The sequence below is a fragment of the Acomys russatus genome, chromosome 11 (genome assembly GCF_903995435.1).
Source record: "Acomys russatus chromosome 11, mAcoRus1.1, whole genome shotgun sequence".
NCBI lineage: Eukaryota > Metazoa > Chordata > Mammalia > Rodentia > Muridae > Acomys > Acomys russatus.
In genome coordinates, this window is record NC_067147.1 from 13,865,514 (window position 1) to 13,884,747 (window position 19,234).

General features: G+C 46.0%; 1 protein-coding gene across 2 annotated transcripts in view; it reads right to left on the bottom strand.

Annotated features, from left to right (window-relative positions):
- Positions 1–2,163: 2,163 nt before the first annotated feature.
- Positions 2,164–19,234, bottom strand: part of Rcan2 (regulator of calcineurin 2) — a 220,288-nt gene continuing 203,217 nt past the window's right edge. For both annotated transcript variants that reach the window (XM_051152928.1, XM_051152927.1), the window contains one exon: positions 2,164–4,269. In XM_051152928.1, the coding sequence (XP_051008885.1) occupies positions 4,109–4,269 (161 nt within the window). In that variant the 3' untranslated portion in view covers positions 2,164–4,108. The remainder of the gene's footprint in view (positions 4,270–19,234) is intronic.

Here is a 19,234-nt window from a genome sequence, read left to right on the forward strand (position 1 = left end):
AACTTCTCAGGGGATGCTCCTGCTTCCGTCTTCCACCTTGTGGTAACTGGGATTACAGACACGCCCCACGGTGTCCAGGATCCGAGTTCTTGATAAGTGTTTTTACCTGCTGAGCTGTTTTCCTGGCCCTTAAGCATGATCTCAACTCCCTAACAGGAAAATATGGTAAGTATTCTGTATGCATATAAATATATATGTGTATATATATATATAAAACACATGACATACATGTATGTAAGCATACATATAAATATATTTAAATATAAATATAATTTAAACACATGTAAATTATGTAAAACTGTATATATAGTTTTTATACTGCTATACTGCTGGGCATATATATATATATATGACTTTGAAATATATTTATGCTATTACATGCATTAAGTTTTTTTTTTAATTTATGCATTCAATATTTGAAGGACACTTCAGTTGTATCCAGTTACTGGCTCCTGGTCCCTCAGCTCTGGGCATTTTTGTACGTATTTTTAAATTGATGTGAGCATTTTCCTCTACATGCTTCAGAGTGGAAGCGCTCCAGACAGGCATGCACACGGCTAGTGGCTACTGCCCAGGCGTTTTCAGTGCAGACAGGCATGCACCCAGCTAGCGGCTACTGCCCAGGCGTTTTCAGTGCAGACAGGCATGCACCCAGCTAGCGGCTACTGCCCAGGCGTTCTCAGATGAGAGTTGGGTCTTCTCACCAGGCCTCCTCTGTAGCTGAGCACTCTGGCCTAGTTCCACATACTTCATCTAAGCTATTGTGCAGCTAGATCCCAGGCATGTTCACCTTGGAGGGTTACTCTTGATTGACAGGAGTTGATGTGGAGCATCTTTTACTGATGGTCACCGGATAGTTAAGGCCTGTGCCCATATCAGAATTGCCCCATGTTGGCTAAACTCTAAAAAGAAAACATTGTCTGTCTTTTACGGCTGGCTTTTAGAGCGTAGTTCTCAACTGGTGGGTTGTGACCCCCTAAAGACCACTGGAAAGCATCAATATTCACGATTCATAACAGTAACAAAAGTACGGAGTAGCAACAAAGATAACTTTATGGTTGTGGTCACGAGGATGTGAGGACCTGTGTTAGAGGGTCACAGCAATAGGACGGTTGAGATCCACTAGAGTTTAACTACTCCATGTGTACCAACTGCGTTCTTCCAGTATGGAACTTTCTTTTTGATTTTCCTCATTCTTGCTGTGTCACTTGGTGGATGGAAGCTCTGCCTTCGATAACACCTAGCAAGTCATCTTTTAGATCCTGTCAGTATTTCTTTGATCGTGTTTAAGCTTTCTCTTTCAGGGCACTTTCTGCTAGTGTTTTGTTTTGTTTTTGTTGTTTGTTTGTTTTGTTTTTGTTTTTAAAGAACAAGATGTTAAAAGGAGGTTGTAGTGTATCCAAAATGGCTTTTAGGTCCAATATGGTTGAACATGACAGTAAAACAACCTTTCAAACTCCTCTTATGAGAAGCCAGCCCATCTCGCCAGGCTTGACTCATAAAAGTTTTCCCTCATGGGACGGATGTTGCCAGCTCCCCTCTCACTTCATCAGAAAAAAATGTCACCGGGTTAGTTACACACACTGGTAATCCCTTGGAAAAACTCTAAGCTGGGCTGCACCCCTCCAGCACCCCTACCCCAATAATACACTGTTCAGGCAGACAGCCCAGAAATGACACCACACAGACATTCATTCACCGGATATATTTGAACTCTAAGCTCTTTGAGCTGTACACGTGCACAAATGATTCAATTGGTGAAACCTTCCCCTCCCCCTCCATTTAAAACATTTCAAACTTAAAAGAGTGCTAAAGAGGTTTGCATAATGCGCATCATGGAAGCGTTGAGGCGATTGTGACCTTCACAGTGCTGGAGGGTCCCACTACTTCCCTGTCTCTCCCCCCCGGGGGAAAGCCCCCCTACCCTCTCTGCATGCTCAACCCAGTGAGAGAACCCCTTCATCCACAGCAGGTTAACCCTGACACACAGCAAATACAGTTTCCTAAGACGAACCACCTGGTCCATCTATAAACACTGAGTTTTTAATGCCTGCACAAGGTACTTATGTCAGCTTTTACTAAACTGGAAATTTCTGCCATCACTATTTGAAAATGTAAAGTGTTTCCAAGGCTTTCACTCATTTAGATTTTTATTTTTATTTTTCAGAACCTGCATCCCGAAAATTAATATGGATGAGAAAGTCAGCCCCGCTGGCAGTTGATTGTTGTAATCCATCTATCTGCACAGAGTTCAATGTTTCTGCCACTAGAGGGCAGAATCTCCCCACTATTTGTAGTCTTTCATTGGTCAGTGAAAAATCAAAACCCTCCACAACACAGGAAAGTCAAAGCATTTGCTTATTATACACTCCTCAGGTCTGATTTTGAAAAAGAGACTTATTGTCCCCATGGAAACTCAGGATTCCAGAAGCAATGCTGTCCTTGGTTTCAACCATACTGTACTGTGTCCAGTACTATATTGCTATATTCACAGTAGAACGGACTTTAATTTTCTGAGTGATCAGTCAAGGGTTGCAGTTTCTCTTGAAACCAACATACACCTTAGTTAAAAAAATAAAATAAAATAAAAGCCCCACAACGATCCCTCCATCAGGTGGCTGTGTTAGCGTTCTTGTGTGTTTTTCTGAGGCTTAGGTCATGACAGTACTTGCCCAATTCTGTGGTAAATGGTATTTACATCCAAAATTACTAGGTAATGAACAGGAGTAGATGAGGCCTGACACATGGAGCAGAAAGTATGGTTCTGTGGGTGTATCTTCTGTAAAGCACTTTAGGCTAGAGAAATACAAAAGTCACATGTAACAGTAACAGGGGGCGGTTGAGCACAGGGGCACTGGATGAGTAGGACCGCCATCCATTTCTCCATCACCCTTTTGTGCTCTGAGATGCTCAGCTGCGTCTATGTTCCGGGGTCTATCATCAACCCAAGTTGTTTATAACTGACACTTGGATCTGTGTTTAAAAACAGGTGGTCCTCGACAGCAAAGAGGTTGGCTAGTCGGTTACATACTGGCATGAGACATCGCTGCACCCGTTTACAGCTCGGCATTAACTGTAGTAGCATGTAATAGTATCAGATTATCTACGTTAGAATCAGGAGGCATTCAGAAGCAACGCAGGTATGATGCCGGTAAGCAGCTAATGGTTGAACGATCACTAAATAAAAAACATTCGGATTTTAAAAGCACTGCTCAAACACCTGTACAAATATACAAAGGGGACCGAGGGTCAGGGGTGGGCACGGGGAACAACCGTTCAGACCTCACGAGACTTTTATAATAAATAGGTTTGTCTGAAGTCTGTCTCTGTCACCTACACAGGCTTCCCCGCTGACACTGGTCAGTCCTGTGTGGTAGTGCTGTTCAGAATCTACTGAGGAATATCTTTGGGGCCAAGCTCAATTTTGCCTCCAGGAATTTGGACAGAGCTATTGACTCAAACTGATAATGATTCCCAGACTTGTTGAGCTGAATGGTGCTGGGGACACCCCTTGTCTACACAGGACAAGGCTGGGATGCCGTGGAATTGGGGCGTACCCTCAAATCATCAAAACCAATGCTGGTGATCGCGCGTGTCTTGGGAATGTCAGGGTGCAGAGGACTGGGTGAGACCAGGTAGGGGGGATCTCATGCAGTCAAAGTCAAGTTTACTTATGGTCCTATATAAGTGGCCAGGAAAGAAACACCACACACACACACACACACACACACACACACACACACACACACACACACACACACACAACTGAACTGGAGCAGCTCACAACATAAATGCTATTCATTACTGATGTCTCTGGCTTGGATCAACATGAGAGAACAGAGATAGAGGCTGTACTGATTATTTAATAAGAAAATACTACCTTTTTTTTTTCTAGAACTTTCTAAATAATGGATTATAGTTAATGGGTATGAGTTGACCAGGAGACTCATCACCTTTTCCTAGCCCTTTTGTCCGAGAGGCTTAATTACAAGGAAGGAATCTCAAACAACCAAACACCCAGGACTTAAAGGCAATTCTTTTTTTTTGGACAAACAACCAGGGGTGGAGGAAGCATGGTCGGAGGAGATGCGCATTATTATGGACGTGCTCAGTTGGATACGGAGGGTGGCAGGCCAGGACGCCGGGTTTGGATAATTTTTGGCTTTGGGGATGTCTTTGGATCCTCTTCTTCCTCCATGTCACTGTCACATACATGCACGACAACACTTGGTGTAGACTCAGTTCCCGCATGCAGCTCATACTTTTCTCCTGAAAAGCAAGGGACACAGAGTGAGGAAAAGGTAAGTATTCTTTTCTTTTCTTTTGAGACCTGGTCTCTTCATGTAGCCCCAGATGTCCTTTAACTCACTCTGTAGACCAGGCTGGCCTCCATCACAGAGATTAGCCCGCCTTTACCTCCTAAGTATAGAGATTAAAGGCATGAGCCACCATACCTGGCAGAGGAAAGGATTTATTTAGTTGTTTATCTCTTTATTTATTCTCTCATATATTACTTCCTGACTTCAGTTTTCCCTTCTTCCTCCCCTCCCAGTGCTCCACCATTCATTCTTCCGTTTCTCTTCACAAAAGAGCAGGCCTCCCATGGGTATCAAGCAAACATGACACATCAAAAGTTGCAGTGAGACCAGGCACCTCCCCTAGCATTAAAGCTGGACAAGGCAACCCAGTAGGAGGGTTTCCCCAAAGCAGGCAACAGAGTCAGAGGCAGCCCCTGCTCCCACCGTGAGGAGTCCCACAAGAACACCAAGCTACACGACTGTAACATACATGCAGAGTGCTAGGTCAGGCCCATGCCGGCTCCCTGACTTTGAGTTTTGTCTCTGTGAGCTCCTATGAGCCCCAGGCTACAGTTGATTTTGTAGGTTTTCTCATGGTGTCCTTGACTCCTTTGGTTCCTACGATTCTTCCTCCCTGTCAGGAAGGATTTGTAAAAGCTGCCTTGTCAAGGTTTGCAAAGCAAGGAGGACAGACTGTTTGTTTTTGCTTTTTGTTTTTCAAGACAGGGTTTAATCTGTGTAGCCTTGGCTGTCCTGGACTCGCTTTTTAGACTAGGCTGGCCTCAAACTCACAGCAATCTGCCTGCCTCTGCCTCCCTGAGTGCTGGGATTAAAGATGTGCTTTACAGCACTCAGCAGGACAAGCATTTTTAGGTGTGTTGGAAAGCCTGTGAGCTGACAGTGGAGAAAATGAGGCCCGTATGTCGTTGTGTCCTGGCTACTGTCGGTCAAACAGCCAACTGCCATCCATCCACTCTCAACTATCCAACCTCAAATAAGCCACTTAACCTTTCTCTGCCACAGCAAGCTCAACTGGAAGTTTCAAAATGGCACTTCTATTCCCTTGGATTCTGAGCACTGGATGGGCCTGACAATACAACACGTAGGCTTGTCAGCGTGCTCCAAAGGTTCGGCTGTTACAATTAATTTGTATCGGTTTGGCCTATGAAGCCAACAACTGACACAGAGTCTGAAATGTACTTTAAAGCTGTTAGCACTATGTGCCGGGCAGAATCTAAACTGATTCTAATCTACTTGGAAATTAAAACAAACTACTCTAAGCCTCATAACATACATATATTCCAAGCACTTGCCAATCTCATCCTCGGGATGCTTCTTTGCCCTTTGCTTGTCAACTGTCAACTGTCTTCTTCCCTTCAACTGTCAATCTTGGCTCTGCCCCCTCTCCAGGAAGTCCCGCCTTCCACTTCCTGTTCTTCTGCCCAGCTGATTGACTAAACAGCGCTTAATTGACAGTTGTTACATCCACTCAAGACATGCCTCCACACTCAGTCGGCTGTGCCCTTGGAAATGGGAGAACATTCAGGAGTTGGAGTCTCACAGAAGGAAGTTGGGCCATTGAGGACACACTCCTGAAGGAGAGGATGGGACCCCTGCCCTCTCCTGGCTCCTTCTTTTTGCTTTCTGGCCTCCATTGAGGTGAGTGGGCCTTCTCATGCCTCTCTCCTTAGGAATTGTGCTCCACAGGGCCAAGTGAGTATAAACCGGAAGCTCTGAAACTGGAAGCCAAAGCCAGCATCACTGACTGATTAAGACAGGTGTTTTGTCACAGGGACAGGGAGCTGACTCTCACATCCAGTTCCCCACACCTGTTACCGCTTGATTCCCAGTCTTGATGCTAATGGCGGAGTAATCTAGAGTCAAACGCTTTTTGGCTAAGCCAGTCTGTAAATTCTCCTCCAGATCTATAATTCCCACAACCAATAAGAATGGATCACTGCTTGTCCAGAGTCTGCAGTGGTCCAAGAGTCTTTCATCCTGTGTGTGTGGCGTTGGGGCTACATAGGCTGTACAGATGTGAGTGTGTGCATGAGCACTTATAGCCTAGAGGACAGACTTAGGTGTGGCCCCTCAGGCACACCTACCTTTTGTTGTTTCTTTTTTTGTTGTGGCTGTGTTGAAATGGCATCTCTCCCTGGCCTGAAGTTCACTATGTAGGCTACTTTAGTTGACTAGCAAGCTCTAGCCTCTCCCTGCCATACATTGTTTTTAAATGACTAGCCTTTTGTCTGTGGGTGCTGAGGTCTCATGCTTATCAATCACTCAGAGCAACAGAGGCATCTTTCTAGTCCTTGTTTCACACTCAAGTCACTCCCAGGCACCTGTCTGTCTCTGTTTCATCTTGGTAGGGTATTTCTTGAGTATCCCTCATGGTCTTCCCCATTGCTGGCTACATAGTGTAGTCAAACGATATTTGTGCCTTAATAGCATAGATCTGTAGAGAGATTTTAATGCAGCAATATGGCTACTCTTAGCACACACCTTTAATCCCTCTGGGTGGAATACACACAAGTCCTTAGAACACACCTTTAATCCCAAACAATAAAAGTAAAGTTAGTTTTTTAGTGGGAAGCACCCATGCTTGAAAGTGATGTCTATTTGAGAGACAGAGTGACAAACCAGAGAAAGTTTTGACAGAATAGTATATGCCTAACTCTCATGAGAACAGAGCAAAGAGAGGTGACTTAAGAGACAGCAACAGCAGAGAGAGAGGAAACAGTTTTACCAGGAGAGTTTTACAGAGACAGGTTGAAGGGAAAACAAGCTATACATAGCTGAAGACAAAATGAGCCAGAGAATGAGAAGGAGCCACAAGATTAGAACAGATTGCTAGAGTTAGTTTGAGGCCAAGCAGAACAATTCAGTCAGAAGCCAGGAGAAGCCAGTTTGAATCAGTCAACTTTGAGAGAAGTTTGAACTAGAACAGTTGAGTTGAACCAACCAGTGTGAATTCAGAAAGAACTAGAAAGGGTGAGTTTATTCAGTAGTAAGTCTCAGAGGCTGTGAAGATCGTAGGCCTCAATTAGATTTATGGAGGTTAGAAGCTTCTAGGACTAAACCTAGGTTAGCAGAGGAAGGCAGTAAGCCACCAAGATGAAAGTCACAGTTAGGCAAATAAAGATCATTTACAGAGGCCAGTAGAAGCAACAAGATCTCCAGATTACAGGATCAAGAGGAGAGGAGGGGAGTTTACAGCTTGTAGGATCCCCATTGTCCCCCAAAACCTCACTCCTTACTGCCCATCCTTCATGACTCAACAGAAAATGATTTCTAAATAGCATCTTCCCGATTGCATCTTGGTCACTGGATCTCCAAGTCTCAGTAGACCAAGTCCAGATGTCCTTGAACTAGTCCAGCAGATTCTGTCATCACTCACCAGTCTTTTGCCATGAGCTCACGCATTCCCTTTGTGCTCTGTTGGAGCGAAGTACCTGATACCTTCTAATCATGATGGCTATATTCTTCCACACAGCCCACTTGATATGATTACTTGGCATCATCTCACCCCTGTGGGAAGGATTGTAAGCTTTGTCACAGGTGAAAGCAGCCTTGGCGGGCTTTGCCCTTGGACACACCATGTGTATTCCCTGAGATTAACCTTGAGATAGACTGGGTGGAGCCATCCTGGACCTGGAATTCAGGAAGGAGGACTGGGAGACTCCATCCAGATTATTGTGTTTCTAATCAACCCTCGATGGGAGGAGACTGGCCCTTGCATGTGAGAGACAGACAGGCAGAGAGGACGAGAGGAGGCAGCAGGTTCTGACCAAGCTCTAGTGCATGTGGTACAGGAAAAGGATCAGTGAACAGGCCGGACCAGTATGCAGGCCAGAGACACCTAGGGACCTGTCCCATGGAATGGATACCGGAAGGTTCACTCTTGTTTCTCTTTAACCTTTTTTCCCTCTTGTGTAAGATAGTTGGGTTGTATAATAAAGTTTAATTGTTAAGAAACAGAGCCAACACACCTCTGTGAGAGTTCCCTAAATCCTGCCCTCCTTTCAGGACCACAACCTGGAAACCATCCTGTCCAGGAACCTCTGGCCTAGGTCTGTACAGAGAGAACCTCTACTTGATGACCAGAGCAGCTACGTCAGTCCACCTGACAGGTGACAGTCATTTGTGCCATGGTGCATGCACTGGTATGCAACAGTAGTGGAGCAAAGAACTTGCATGCATAGACTTAAATTTTGGATGCTGACACTGAAAATGAGAATCCCTGATGATGTAGTAGGTACCAAAGCTCTTCCAAGTGATGCTGGGAAGGATGGCCAGACTACTCAGGCAACAGTTACCTTTTGAACTGTCTCCCAAAAGGTATTGAGGTCCTAACCTCTAAGCTCCTGTCAATGTGACTGCATTTGGAAATAGGGTCTTTAAGACGATTATGCTAAGATGCGGTCATTATGTCCAAAGCCTTATGAAAAAGGACAAGCTTGGACGCAGATGCAGAAACTCACACAGAGAGAATGGAATGTGGAGAATGGGTCCGTGTTGTCCAAAGCCAGGGAATGGAATGGCCAGAAGCTTGCAAAAAGCCAAGAGCCGGCCTGTCCCTAAGGCCCTCAGAGAGAGCGGGGCCCTGAACACACCTTGATCTTGGAGCCTCTAGAAACGAATGTCAACAAGCCTTGTTGTTAAGTCCATTCACCTCGTGATGCTTTATTACACAGCCTAGCAAACTGATGTAGCCACACTCTGCTTCTTATTCAGAGCCAAAGAGGCTTTTATTATTTTTAAAGTTGTATGTATGTGTATTTGCATGCGCATGCGTGTTTGCTTGTTCCTGTAGATGCAGGTGTGGAGGTCACAGGACAGCCTTGGGTCTAGTCCTTTTGTAGTTCCTTGTTTGAGAGGGCCTCTTATTTGCTGCTAGTGCACTAGCCTGGCTGAGCCATGACTGTTTGGTATCCTACTGTTTTTAGCTTCCATCTTGGCATAGGAACCACTGACACACACAAATGTCTCCGTGGACTCTAGGGATTTGAACTCAGGTCCTCCTGTTTGTATGGCCAGTGTTTTACTCACTGCACTGTCTCTCCATCCAAGAGTCAGCAAACTCTTTATCAGACACCCTCCATCAGCATCTGCCTGCTTCCAGTAGGAACCCTGCTGAGTCATGACAGTGAATAGCCTGGAAAGCAGAGCACTGCGGCTCCTGAGTGCTGTGGGAGCGAAAGGGATAGAAGCAGGCGGAGCTGTTGCTCTGCAGTGCATGGAGATGCTCTGAGTCAGATGTGCTGAAGTTCCAGGGAGCTAGGACTGTGTCTAGTAGTACATCCCCTGTCCAAGTTAGCCAATGTGGACCGGTCAGTGCGGTACCTCTGTTTGCATTTGTGCTCTGTGGTGAGCTGGAATTGAGAGCAAGCATCAGCCTAACAAGGGAGTAATGCCCTTTGAAGTCATGGTGGGCATGTTGCTGTGGCCCGTTTAATGTTGTGTCAAATGAACTGGATTGAGTGGGTTTATCACTACGATGGTATTTTGTCTCAGTGTTTAAAAAAAAATATCAAAGCTCTAAGGTAGAAGAGACTGTTTGGGTGCTCCTAACAGGGAGGACCCTCTTAGAACTAATTGTACCTAATAGGTGCAGGAGACGGTTCAGGGCAGCTTGGTGGCATCTTTTAAAAAATATATATTATATTTTATGTATACATTTATATTATTACACATATATCAAGTAAGCTACATACAACAAGAACCACAAAACAATCAGGAATTTTATATATATATATGTTACATTCATAATGTTTTGGATATTTGTATTTGGCAATCTTGAAGAAAACATCTTTCCTATCTTGGTGAGTCTAAAATCTGAATGTAAATCAATAGCTATAATATCTCATCTCTATCAACTTAAAACATCTATCTAGACCTAAAAACATCTTAACACCTAAACAACTAAGCTTAATTGTAAAACTAAACTATCTGGTTTTCAATCCCATCAGAGACTTGAGAAGGAATAAAATTAATTACCTGAGTGAACTGGAAATGCAGGTTGGTGGCATCTCTTAGCACTGGTTCTTGGCTAACTTACTAGAAGTGCTCGCAAACAAACACCAGCAGGGGCCCAGAAACCCTGCCGACTCTGACATAGTGGAATACAAGTGTGTGTGTGTGTGTGTGTGTGTGTGTGTGTGTGTGTGTGTGTGGTGTGTCCCAAAGCCCCATGTGCCTCCTGGTATTCTTCAAGAGACACAGGAGGAAGTGATCCCTGAGCCTTGGATGGAGATGGCAGTCATTTTAGCAGAAAGGATTTCTTTTGGGTTGTCATACTGCGGAAAAAGCCCATACTGAGGGACCACCAAAAACCACTGTGGCCCTGTGCAATTCTCTGCTTGTTGTGAGTGTAGAGATGCAGCATGCGTGTGCATGTGTGTGTGTGCATGTGTGCGAGTATGTGTATGTGTATGTGTGAGGCCACAGAAGAGATTGACCATAACGGTGTGAATGTGAAGGACGATGTGGGTGAATGCAGGCGAGCAGGAGCATACACCTTGTCTTTCAGCAAGAACGCGATCCTTGTTAGAGACAAGATTGCATTTTGTAACCCAGGCTGGCCTGGAACTCACTATGTAACCCAGGCTGGCCTGGAACTCACTATGTAACTCAGGCTGGCCTGGAACTCACTATGTAACCCAGGCTGGCCTGGAACTCACTATGTAACCCAGGCTGGCCTGGAACTCACTATGTAACCCAGGCTGGCCTGGAACTCACTATGTAACCCAGGCTGACCTTGAACATCTATGTGCTCCTTCTGTGCCAGTCTCTGAAGCGCTGGTATTTCTAGCATACTCTAGCATGCCTGGCTATTCTTTTCCTTTTTCCTTTCCTTCCTCTTCCCCTTCCCTCCCACCCTCCCCTTCCTTCTTCTCTCTGTTCATGCCCTTACCCTATTCCTCCTCCCTCCCCTTCCCTCCCCGCCTCCTCCCCAACCCCTTCTTAACTGCCCTGAAACACACTGAGCAGAACTAGCTTTTCTGAAATCTTTTCTTTTCCTTGGCACCCCTCCTTGCACCATATTCACATCACTGGTCCAGAATGGTCCACAGTAGCAGTGGGGCCCCCTCTGGTGTGGCCTCTGCCTGTGGGGTGCAAAGCACCTTCAGTTATGATAATCAAGTCATCCTGCTCAGTAGTAAGGGATGCTTTCTGGCTGTGGTCTCGTTTTAAGGCTGACATCTCGCTGTGCTATTTTGGGAAACTTTGTTACTATCAAAATCCCGCAAAGCTTAACATCTGCTGAGTGTCTACAAAATCAAAAGACATGGCCCTTGCCTCACTGGATTGGATTTTTCTTTTTTTGGCTTCTCTTTCCCCTTGGGCTTCAGTTAATTCTTCCACCATGAGGGTTGACGTCAATGCTGTCACCACGCAAAGGAATGACTGGGCTTAGTTGGGAACAAAGAACTTGTGTCAAGCCGTATCCACCCAGGGTGGGGACAGTCTTTCCACAGTGCAGCAAGGACAGGACATTCAGACCAGTGTCTTTGATGGGATAAAGAAAGCACTTATCTGTCACCTGCTTGTTCCTTTGTTCACATTACACTGTCCTATCCATCGCCTGTGTGCAGAAAGGAGGCCAGGGCCAAACGCCATAAAAAATGCACCAGTCAGGGTTTTTCCCTTGACCTCTGCAGAGACACATGAAAACTGTCTAGTGTGGGCAAGAGTCAAACGCTCGTTCAAGCCGCCGACACTGACCGAGGCTTGGCTGCTGTCCAAAATAGATGCCAAAGTCCTGTGGCCAGGAGATGAAGCAGACATTGAATCAGTCAAGACTGTTGAGATTTTAATACTTAGGAAGGAAAAACAAACCCTGTTTGATGAAGAGAAGACGAAACCCTTCTGAGACTTCAGTGCATTCAGGACCAGTCCTTTCCACGTGTCCTGAGGGGGACCAGTCCTTAGCACATGTCCTGATGGGAACCAGTCCTTAACACATGTCCTGAGGGAGACCAGTCCTTAACACGTGTCCTGAGGGGGACCAGTCCTTAACACATGTCCTGAGGGGGACCAGTCTTTAGCACGTGTCCTGAGGGGGCATAGATAAAACCCCTGTCCCAGGGCCTTTCCAAACATGGCAGTCTGACAGTGTTAGATGCTTTGTACCTTCTACTGTTCTGGAAGATTCTTGCTCCTGCACACTGGCCCCCTTATAGGAGGAGCATACTTCCAGGAGAGCCTGGCCCTGCTTGACTGACATCTCTGTTAGCACCCACTCTTTTCCATGCTAACATATCTAACATGGGTTGTAGACGGCTTTGGTCATCTGTGCTTCCGTCCTTCCTTGTTTCCCCCCAGGGGCCTTTCTATCACTCCTCTGGGTTTCTGTGTGAAAATCCTTAGAGCCAGGCACCCCTGGATGCCTTTCCCATCAACGACCACACTTGATGAGTCTCAGGCTTTCCTCAACGTGACTCTGAAGCATTTCCACATGTGTTCCTTCTAACATCTGCTAGGCAAAGACGTCACCCTGGACCCACTACCAGCTACCTGGAGCACTTCCTGTTGTTTTCTTCACCACAGGAACTAATCTTAAAACGACAGATGGAGACACTGCCTTATCACACACTGCCTTATCACACACTAATAACGTGACTCAGAGGAAGTTGTATAATGGTTCGGAGCATTATCAGTGTAAAAGGGTTAGCGCCCGTGTTCATAGGTCACAGCAAAGTACGGTTCATGCCGACTATATAAAGCTCTCCCAAGATGCATGATATTAATTACTTGGGAGAACATCACTGTGGTCAGTGCTGCTCAAATAACCTCAGTTTCCTATAGGATGCACTAATCACACAGCATTCAAATAACCAAGCACCGAAACAATTGCAAAGACTTTGACTCCGTGGGTCATGAAGAACCATAAGAGCTGAAAGACAGGCGTTGCCCCACAGCTCAGTGTGTAGCTGGGCACCAGGGAGCCTGGTCCAGAAGACAGACCCACCCCCCACCCCAAGTCAGTGCTCTCCATTTTCTGAATTGTCATTGGTAAATGTCTCTCCTTCCTCCTCTCTTTCTACCCATATCCATATCTCTATGCCTAAGAGACAGAAAACTGCAAGCTGCTACTTTACTGAGACTTTGGAGGTTTCATGACATAGTCTGAACTATTCAACTCCAATACTCAAATGTGCTATCTTTTGTGTTATCCACAATTATCTCATTCGAACGATATTTGCACATGTGTGCATGTATATGTGTGTGGTGCGCATGTACGGAAGCACACACACATATGTGCATGTGTGCATTTCTTCATCACTCTCTGTGTTGTTGCCTTGAGAAAGAGTCTCTCACGGAACCAGATGATCAGTTTCAGTTAAGTTAGCCAGCCAGCAAGCTCTCAGGATCTGTCTGTCTCTACCTCCCGGTACTGACCCAGTTCCAGGCACGCCTACCTATGTCTGGCATTTTATATGGGAACTGGAGATTGGAACTCGGATTTTCATGCTTGCAGAGCAAGGGCCCTTATCCACTGAGCCACCTCTCTAGCCCCTCTAAGTGATATTTTGTGTCCCACATTCCTGAAGTCATGATGTAGACTGATGGGTGGATGAATATATACTAGCTAATGCTCAATAAATACAGGGTTGATTTACAGAGCTATGGAGCTGCTAATAGTCACCAGTGTAAAGCCTAGTATGCACCTGAGGCAGCTGGGAACCACTGTAGTTGGGTAAAAGGCAAAGAAACCCCTGGGCCCTTAACTTGTTCTTAGTTAAAGAATGGCACATACCCTCTAGCTCACCCTGGTACCCTCTCAGTATCTTCAAGAGGTTAAGTGCCTGAAATCTTTAGGAAAGATGATGATGACGACGACGACGACGACGACGATGATGATGATGGGAGGAGGAGGAAGAAGAGAAGGAGATGTATTTAGCCCATGCCAGATAACCATAAGATCTTGCCTCCCCTTTCCTTTTGAGAGCAGCTGAGGTTCCTCTCTGCTCCGTGCCGCCTCCCTTCAGGTCGTGACTAAAGCATCATGCTAATCCTGTGTTTATTTCCACACCTGTGACATGGGCCCCTTTCCAGTATTTCTGTCTGTGGTAACAGGCTCACCAATGAACGTTCCTCTGCAGTTTGACTACTGTTCTATCTTTTCAACCAAGCTGAACACTGTTTAGAGCAGGTGTCTGCCTGGCATGCTCCTTAAACGCAGCAATAATTATGCTATTGAGCACATACTAAATTCCAGGCACAGGGCTAAGTGTCTAAGAACATTGCATAAAAGCAAATACTTATACACCTCTGTGACGTGGGCTTCATCATGACTAGTGGGGTAGGAGAGTAAGGAACCTGCTTCAGGCCACCCAGCAAGTAGAAGATGCAATCTATATTCAAATTCACACCTTGAGTGTTAGTCATCATCCCGAAGCAAGAAGATATGCTGGTGGATATGCATTCATTATAGCTCGAAAAGAGCAGGCGCAGAGGGCTAAGGGCACAGGGCACTGAACACTTAAAACCACAGCCATGTAGTAGCTGCCTAGTCACAAGATTTAAAATGCTTTTTATAAACATTTGTTTATTTTATGTGGCTGTGTGGTGGATGTGCATGCCTGTACCACGGAGTGTGTGGCAGTCAGAGGACAACTTTCAGAGGTCAGTTTTCTCCTTCTACCACGAGGGGCCTGGGGATTGAACTCAGGCCATCAGGCTTGGCAGCAAGGACTGTACCTGCTGCGGCATCTCGCTGGCCCAGTTCACAAGATGGCACAAGAGCAGAGACAAAACTTACTCTTAAGGATGGCAAGAAGGACTGGAGTGAACGAAGCATTGCAAAGAACCGCAGTTGTCTGTAAAGGTTTTTCTCTGATTCCTTGGTGTTTGCGCAAGTTTATAATTAAAGTCGGTCAACTCTGGAGGAGAGCAGTGTGCTCCAATTCAGGCTGGGTACCACGGCACCATCATCACTGTCGTGTATTTCCTCCTTTGCATAAGTGAGAGCTCCGAGTAGTGTCGGGGCAGGTGTAATATTAGCTCATGATAGGAAAACGTCACTCACTTGGATTGCTAGCGTCCTCCCTCTCTGTCCTGCTTCTGAACACACTGAAGGAGATTAAGAGAGGGGAGGAGCAGGGAGAGGAAGAATTCCTAGATTGATCACATTCACCTCTTCCAGAGGTTTCTCCTTTATGTGGCGTCAAGGTAGCCATTTATCTTCTGTGCCCCCTGAGACCTGTAGGACCCAGGGTCACAGAATGCATTGATAGACCGAGGGTCTGAATTCATGGTACAAAGGTGGAGGGAGGGAGGAAGAGCAGATGAAATATGACAAAGGGGGGGGGGGTATTGTATGTCGCTGTTCAGCAGGATCAAAGAAGAGGCACCTGAGGACTGTGTTGAGGAGGGGCTCTTTCACAGGTGTGCCCCTTCTGGGAAACATCTTGCAGAGCACCTCGGAGCCCTTGAACACCTGTTGGAAGATCAAAGCTCTGCGTGCTCTGGGCAGGGGAGCCGTAATTGGAGACCATGCTGAGAAAGTACATACTGGCTGCTGCACGTGTAGTTCAGGCCTGCTTTCAGTGCATAGCCATCTTGGGGGCATGAAGTGAATCTGTGCACTGTCCGTGCCATACTCCTAAAATATAGGTGCTCACTTCTATTAGAAAAAGAATCGTCCTTACCTCTGACTCAGAGCTGGGAATAGATACGGTCGCCCTTGTGAGTTACATTAATTAGTGAGAGATATTTTCCACTTGAGGGAAACTGTGCTGAGCAGGGACTGCAGCAACGCTTCTTTACTATGACATGTTTTGATAGAGTAGGATTGGGGTGGGGCGGGAGGGGATAATCTAAATAAAGCAGTCGTGGGCAACTTGAAACTCAAGTACCGTTTAAAACTCTCCTCTGCAGTTAACTAAAAGTGATCTCGCCAAGCAGAGCTAAAAATAGCAGGAAGGGAGAAAAGAATAGACAATGTTTCCATATCTCCCTGCGGTCTTTCTCAGCGGCAGCCAGCGTGACCTTCTGCGCCCTCCAGAGAGCTGAACAAAGGCTTAGCACTTCACTTCTGCTCAGAGCAATCTTTCACTGGGTGGCACTCTATTTGCCATTTCTGCCCACTGCTGTGGATACACTGTTGTTTGTTTGTTTGTTTGTTTGTTTTGCTGGGTGAGGATTTTTATTTTCTCTTTCTTTCTCTATTACATTACAGAAAGAATAGAACCGTGTACTGCTTCTCAAATTAGGAGTCGCAGACATCACGAAACAAACAATGGTAGCTCATAACCGGGTCAGAAGCTTCTGGATCAGGGTTAAATGAAGCGCGGGAAGCCTTGGTTTCACCCCATGAACGGAACAGAAGGGAGCACATTTTGTGCTGCAGGTTCCAAATGGCCATTTCAGTAAAGCTAGGGATGTACCTCCCCCTTGGGGGAAAAAAATCCTGGAGTATGTGCAGTGGATAGTGGCTAATGCAGAAACGCACAATGGATTAAGGTACAGAAAATAATGCCGGCGGGGCACTCAGCTACCAGGGACCTTTATCCACACCCACCTTTCTGAGAGTCCGGGATCGTTGGGAAAGAGGAGGTGGAAAGACTGTAAGAGGTAGATGTGGGAGGGACGGGGCACAGGTGTCTTCCGGATATGACATGACCTCTGCTCTCATGAACTCAGGAGCTGGAGCTGCCTCCCCGGGCCCTGAAAGTTCAAGACCTTCTAGCATGGACGGGAAGGGCTCAGGAACACCTGATTCCAATAAGGTGGTGGCTACGAACGAACAGTTGGTGACTGTTCTGGGAGGTTAAGTCTGCTTTCTTTAAGGGTGTGGGCCCTGGCAGGTAGGCTATGTTGCAGAAGATGGCCTCATACCCATAAGAATACAAATAGCACAACATTGAACTCTGAGGGTTATCTTTTAAAAAAGGACACAAAGTTGGGAATGGGTGGGGGAGGGGCAGGGCGGATATGGAAAGAGTTATGGGGAGGAGTAGGGGCGACTATGATCAAAATCCTTTGTGCGAGAGTCTCAAACAATGAAGAGTAAATATTATATTAAAAAAACTGGTAGTTCCCCTTTAACATGAAATGAGTTATAATTTGTCACTGAAATGGCTCCGGCAAAGGATTAAAGAAATTAACTCTATGAAATCGTTTTTTACCGGCAATGCTGGAAGTCCCTTTGTTATTGCTAACATTAATTAACTGCTGTCTGACTCAGTCTGGCTGAAGCCACAGAAAGCAACGGTTGCCTGCTGGAGACACCATCTGAGACATCCTTTCATTTACGTATTCAGCCATCCAGTGTTTATTGAGTGTTTATTGAATGTCTACCGTGTGCCAGGTGCTAGGAGGAGCTGAGAATGCCAATGTGAGTGAAGCATACACATTCCTTCTTAAAAGCAGGGAAGAGCCAAAGCCAAACAACAGAAAATGCCCACAAGGAGAAGGGAGCTTTTTTGTGTGTGTGTGTGTGTAAAGTGCCATAAGGAAAACAAGTCTTTTTACTTTGCTGTGGCAAGGTTGTTGGGGGTCGGGGGTAGGATAGGCGTGCAGGTAAGGGAGAATTCAGAGTGTGTAGTATTCTTTTAAGATTTATTTATTATTATGTATATAGTGCTCTGTACTGCATGTGCACCTGCAGGTCAGAAGAGGGCATCAGATCACATTATAGATGGTTGTGAGCCACCCTGTGGTTGCTGGGAATTGAACTCAGGACCTTTGGAAGAGCAGCCAGTGCTCTTAACCTCTGAGCCATCTCTCCAGTCCTCAGAGTGTGTAGTCTTAATCCATGCTCATTGTGCCTGAAATAGCCTCTGCCGTAGCTTGAGAGCCCACCAGAAGTTTGTACATTGCATTCCCCACTTCATCAATGCAGCAGCGTTGAAGGCATTTGGGTCATGAAGTCTGCACACCAATGAATGGATTAATGCCAGTCTCATTTTCCAGAGACATAGATTAATTACCAGAAGAGTGGGCTGTTACAGAGCATGCCCCAAACTGAAATCCTCTGTGGGTTTGCTTTTGTTTTAAAGACAGGGTCTCAGCCGGGTGTTATACACCTTTAATCCCAGCACTCAGGGAGGCGAGTCCAGGACAGCCGTGGCTACATAGAGAAACCCGTCTGGGGGTGGAGAGTAGAGACAAGGTCATGCTATATAGATCTGAATAAATATAAGGCAGGAACTCAACTACTAGGCTAGGCTGGCTTAAACTCGCAGAGATTCACGTGCCTCTGCTTCCCAATCCCTAGAAATAAAGGTGTGCATCTCTACACCTGGCTGCCTTGTGCCCTTTGGTGACATATGAATGACCAGATGCTGACGGTATGTCCTTGGGGTTCCTAGCTTCCAGAAGTACTACCCAAAACAAATCTCTTTCTATAAATTATCAAATCATGGGTGTTCTCTTTCAGCAACAGACAAGTGAAAATGAGGGCCTCTAAGATGGCTTCTGGTATTTTTTCAGCCCTATTATTGGATACAAGTCGTTTATCCACATGGGATATGGAAGCAAAGAGAAACAGCCTCAAACAGCTAGCAAGAGAGGCAGATAATAATAACGCCCCCACCCCCACAATCCACCCAGGTGGCAGATGTTTCAAGGATGAAACACAAGTTGTCCTTGCCAAGGAGGAAACCCTAGATGTCAGTGACCTTGGTATTTATTGAACATGGCAGTGATTGGGTCCATCTTTGTGCACTCTACACAAAGAGCCAGGCTTTCTGAAAGGCTGGAATGGTGTTCAAGATCCCCATCAACTCAGGGTTAGAACAGAAGTTACCCAGTGCCCACGCAGAACAGGCCTAAAGCTGGCCATACTCCATAACAGACCTTCTGGCCAAGGGGTGGAGCTTCACCACCTGGAATCAGAAGAGCCAACTGCCAGGCTGCATTACACTGGGAAAACCCATCTGTTTCCTCACAGCTCAGTCCTCTAGTCTGGTGTCATGGGGATGGCAACA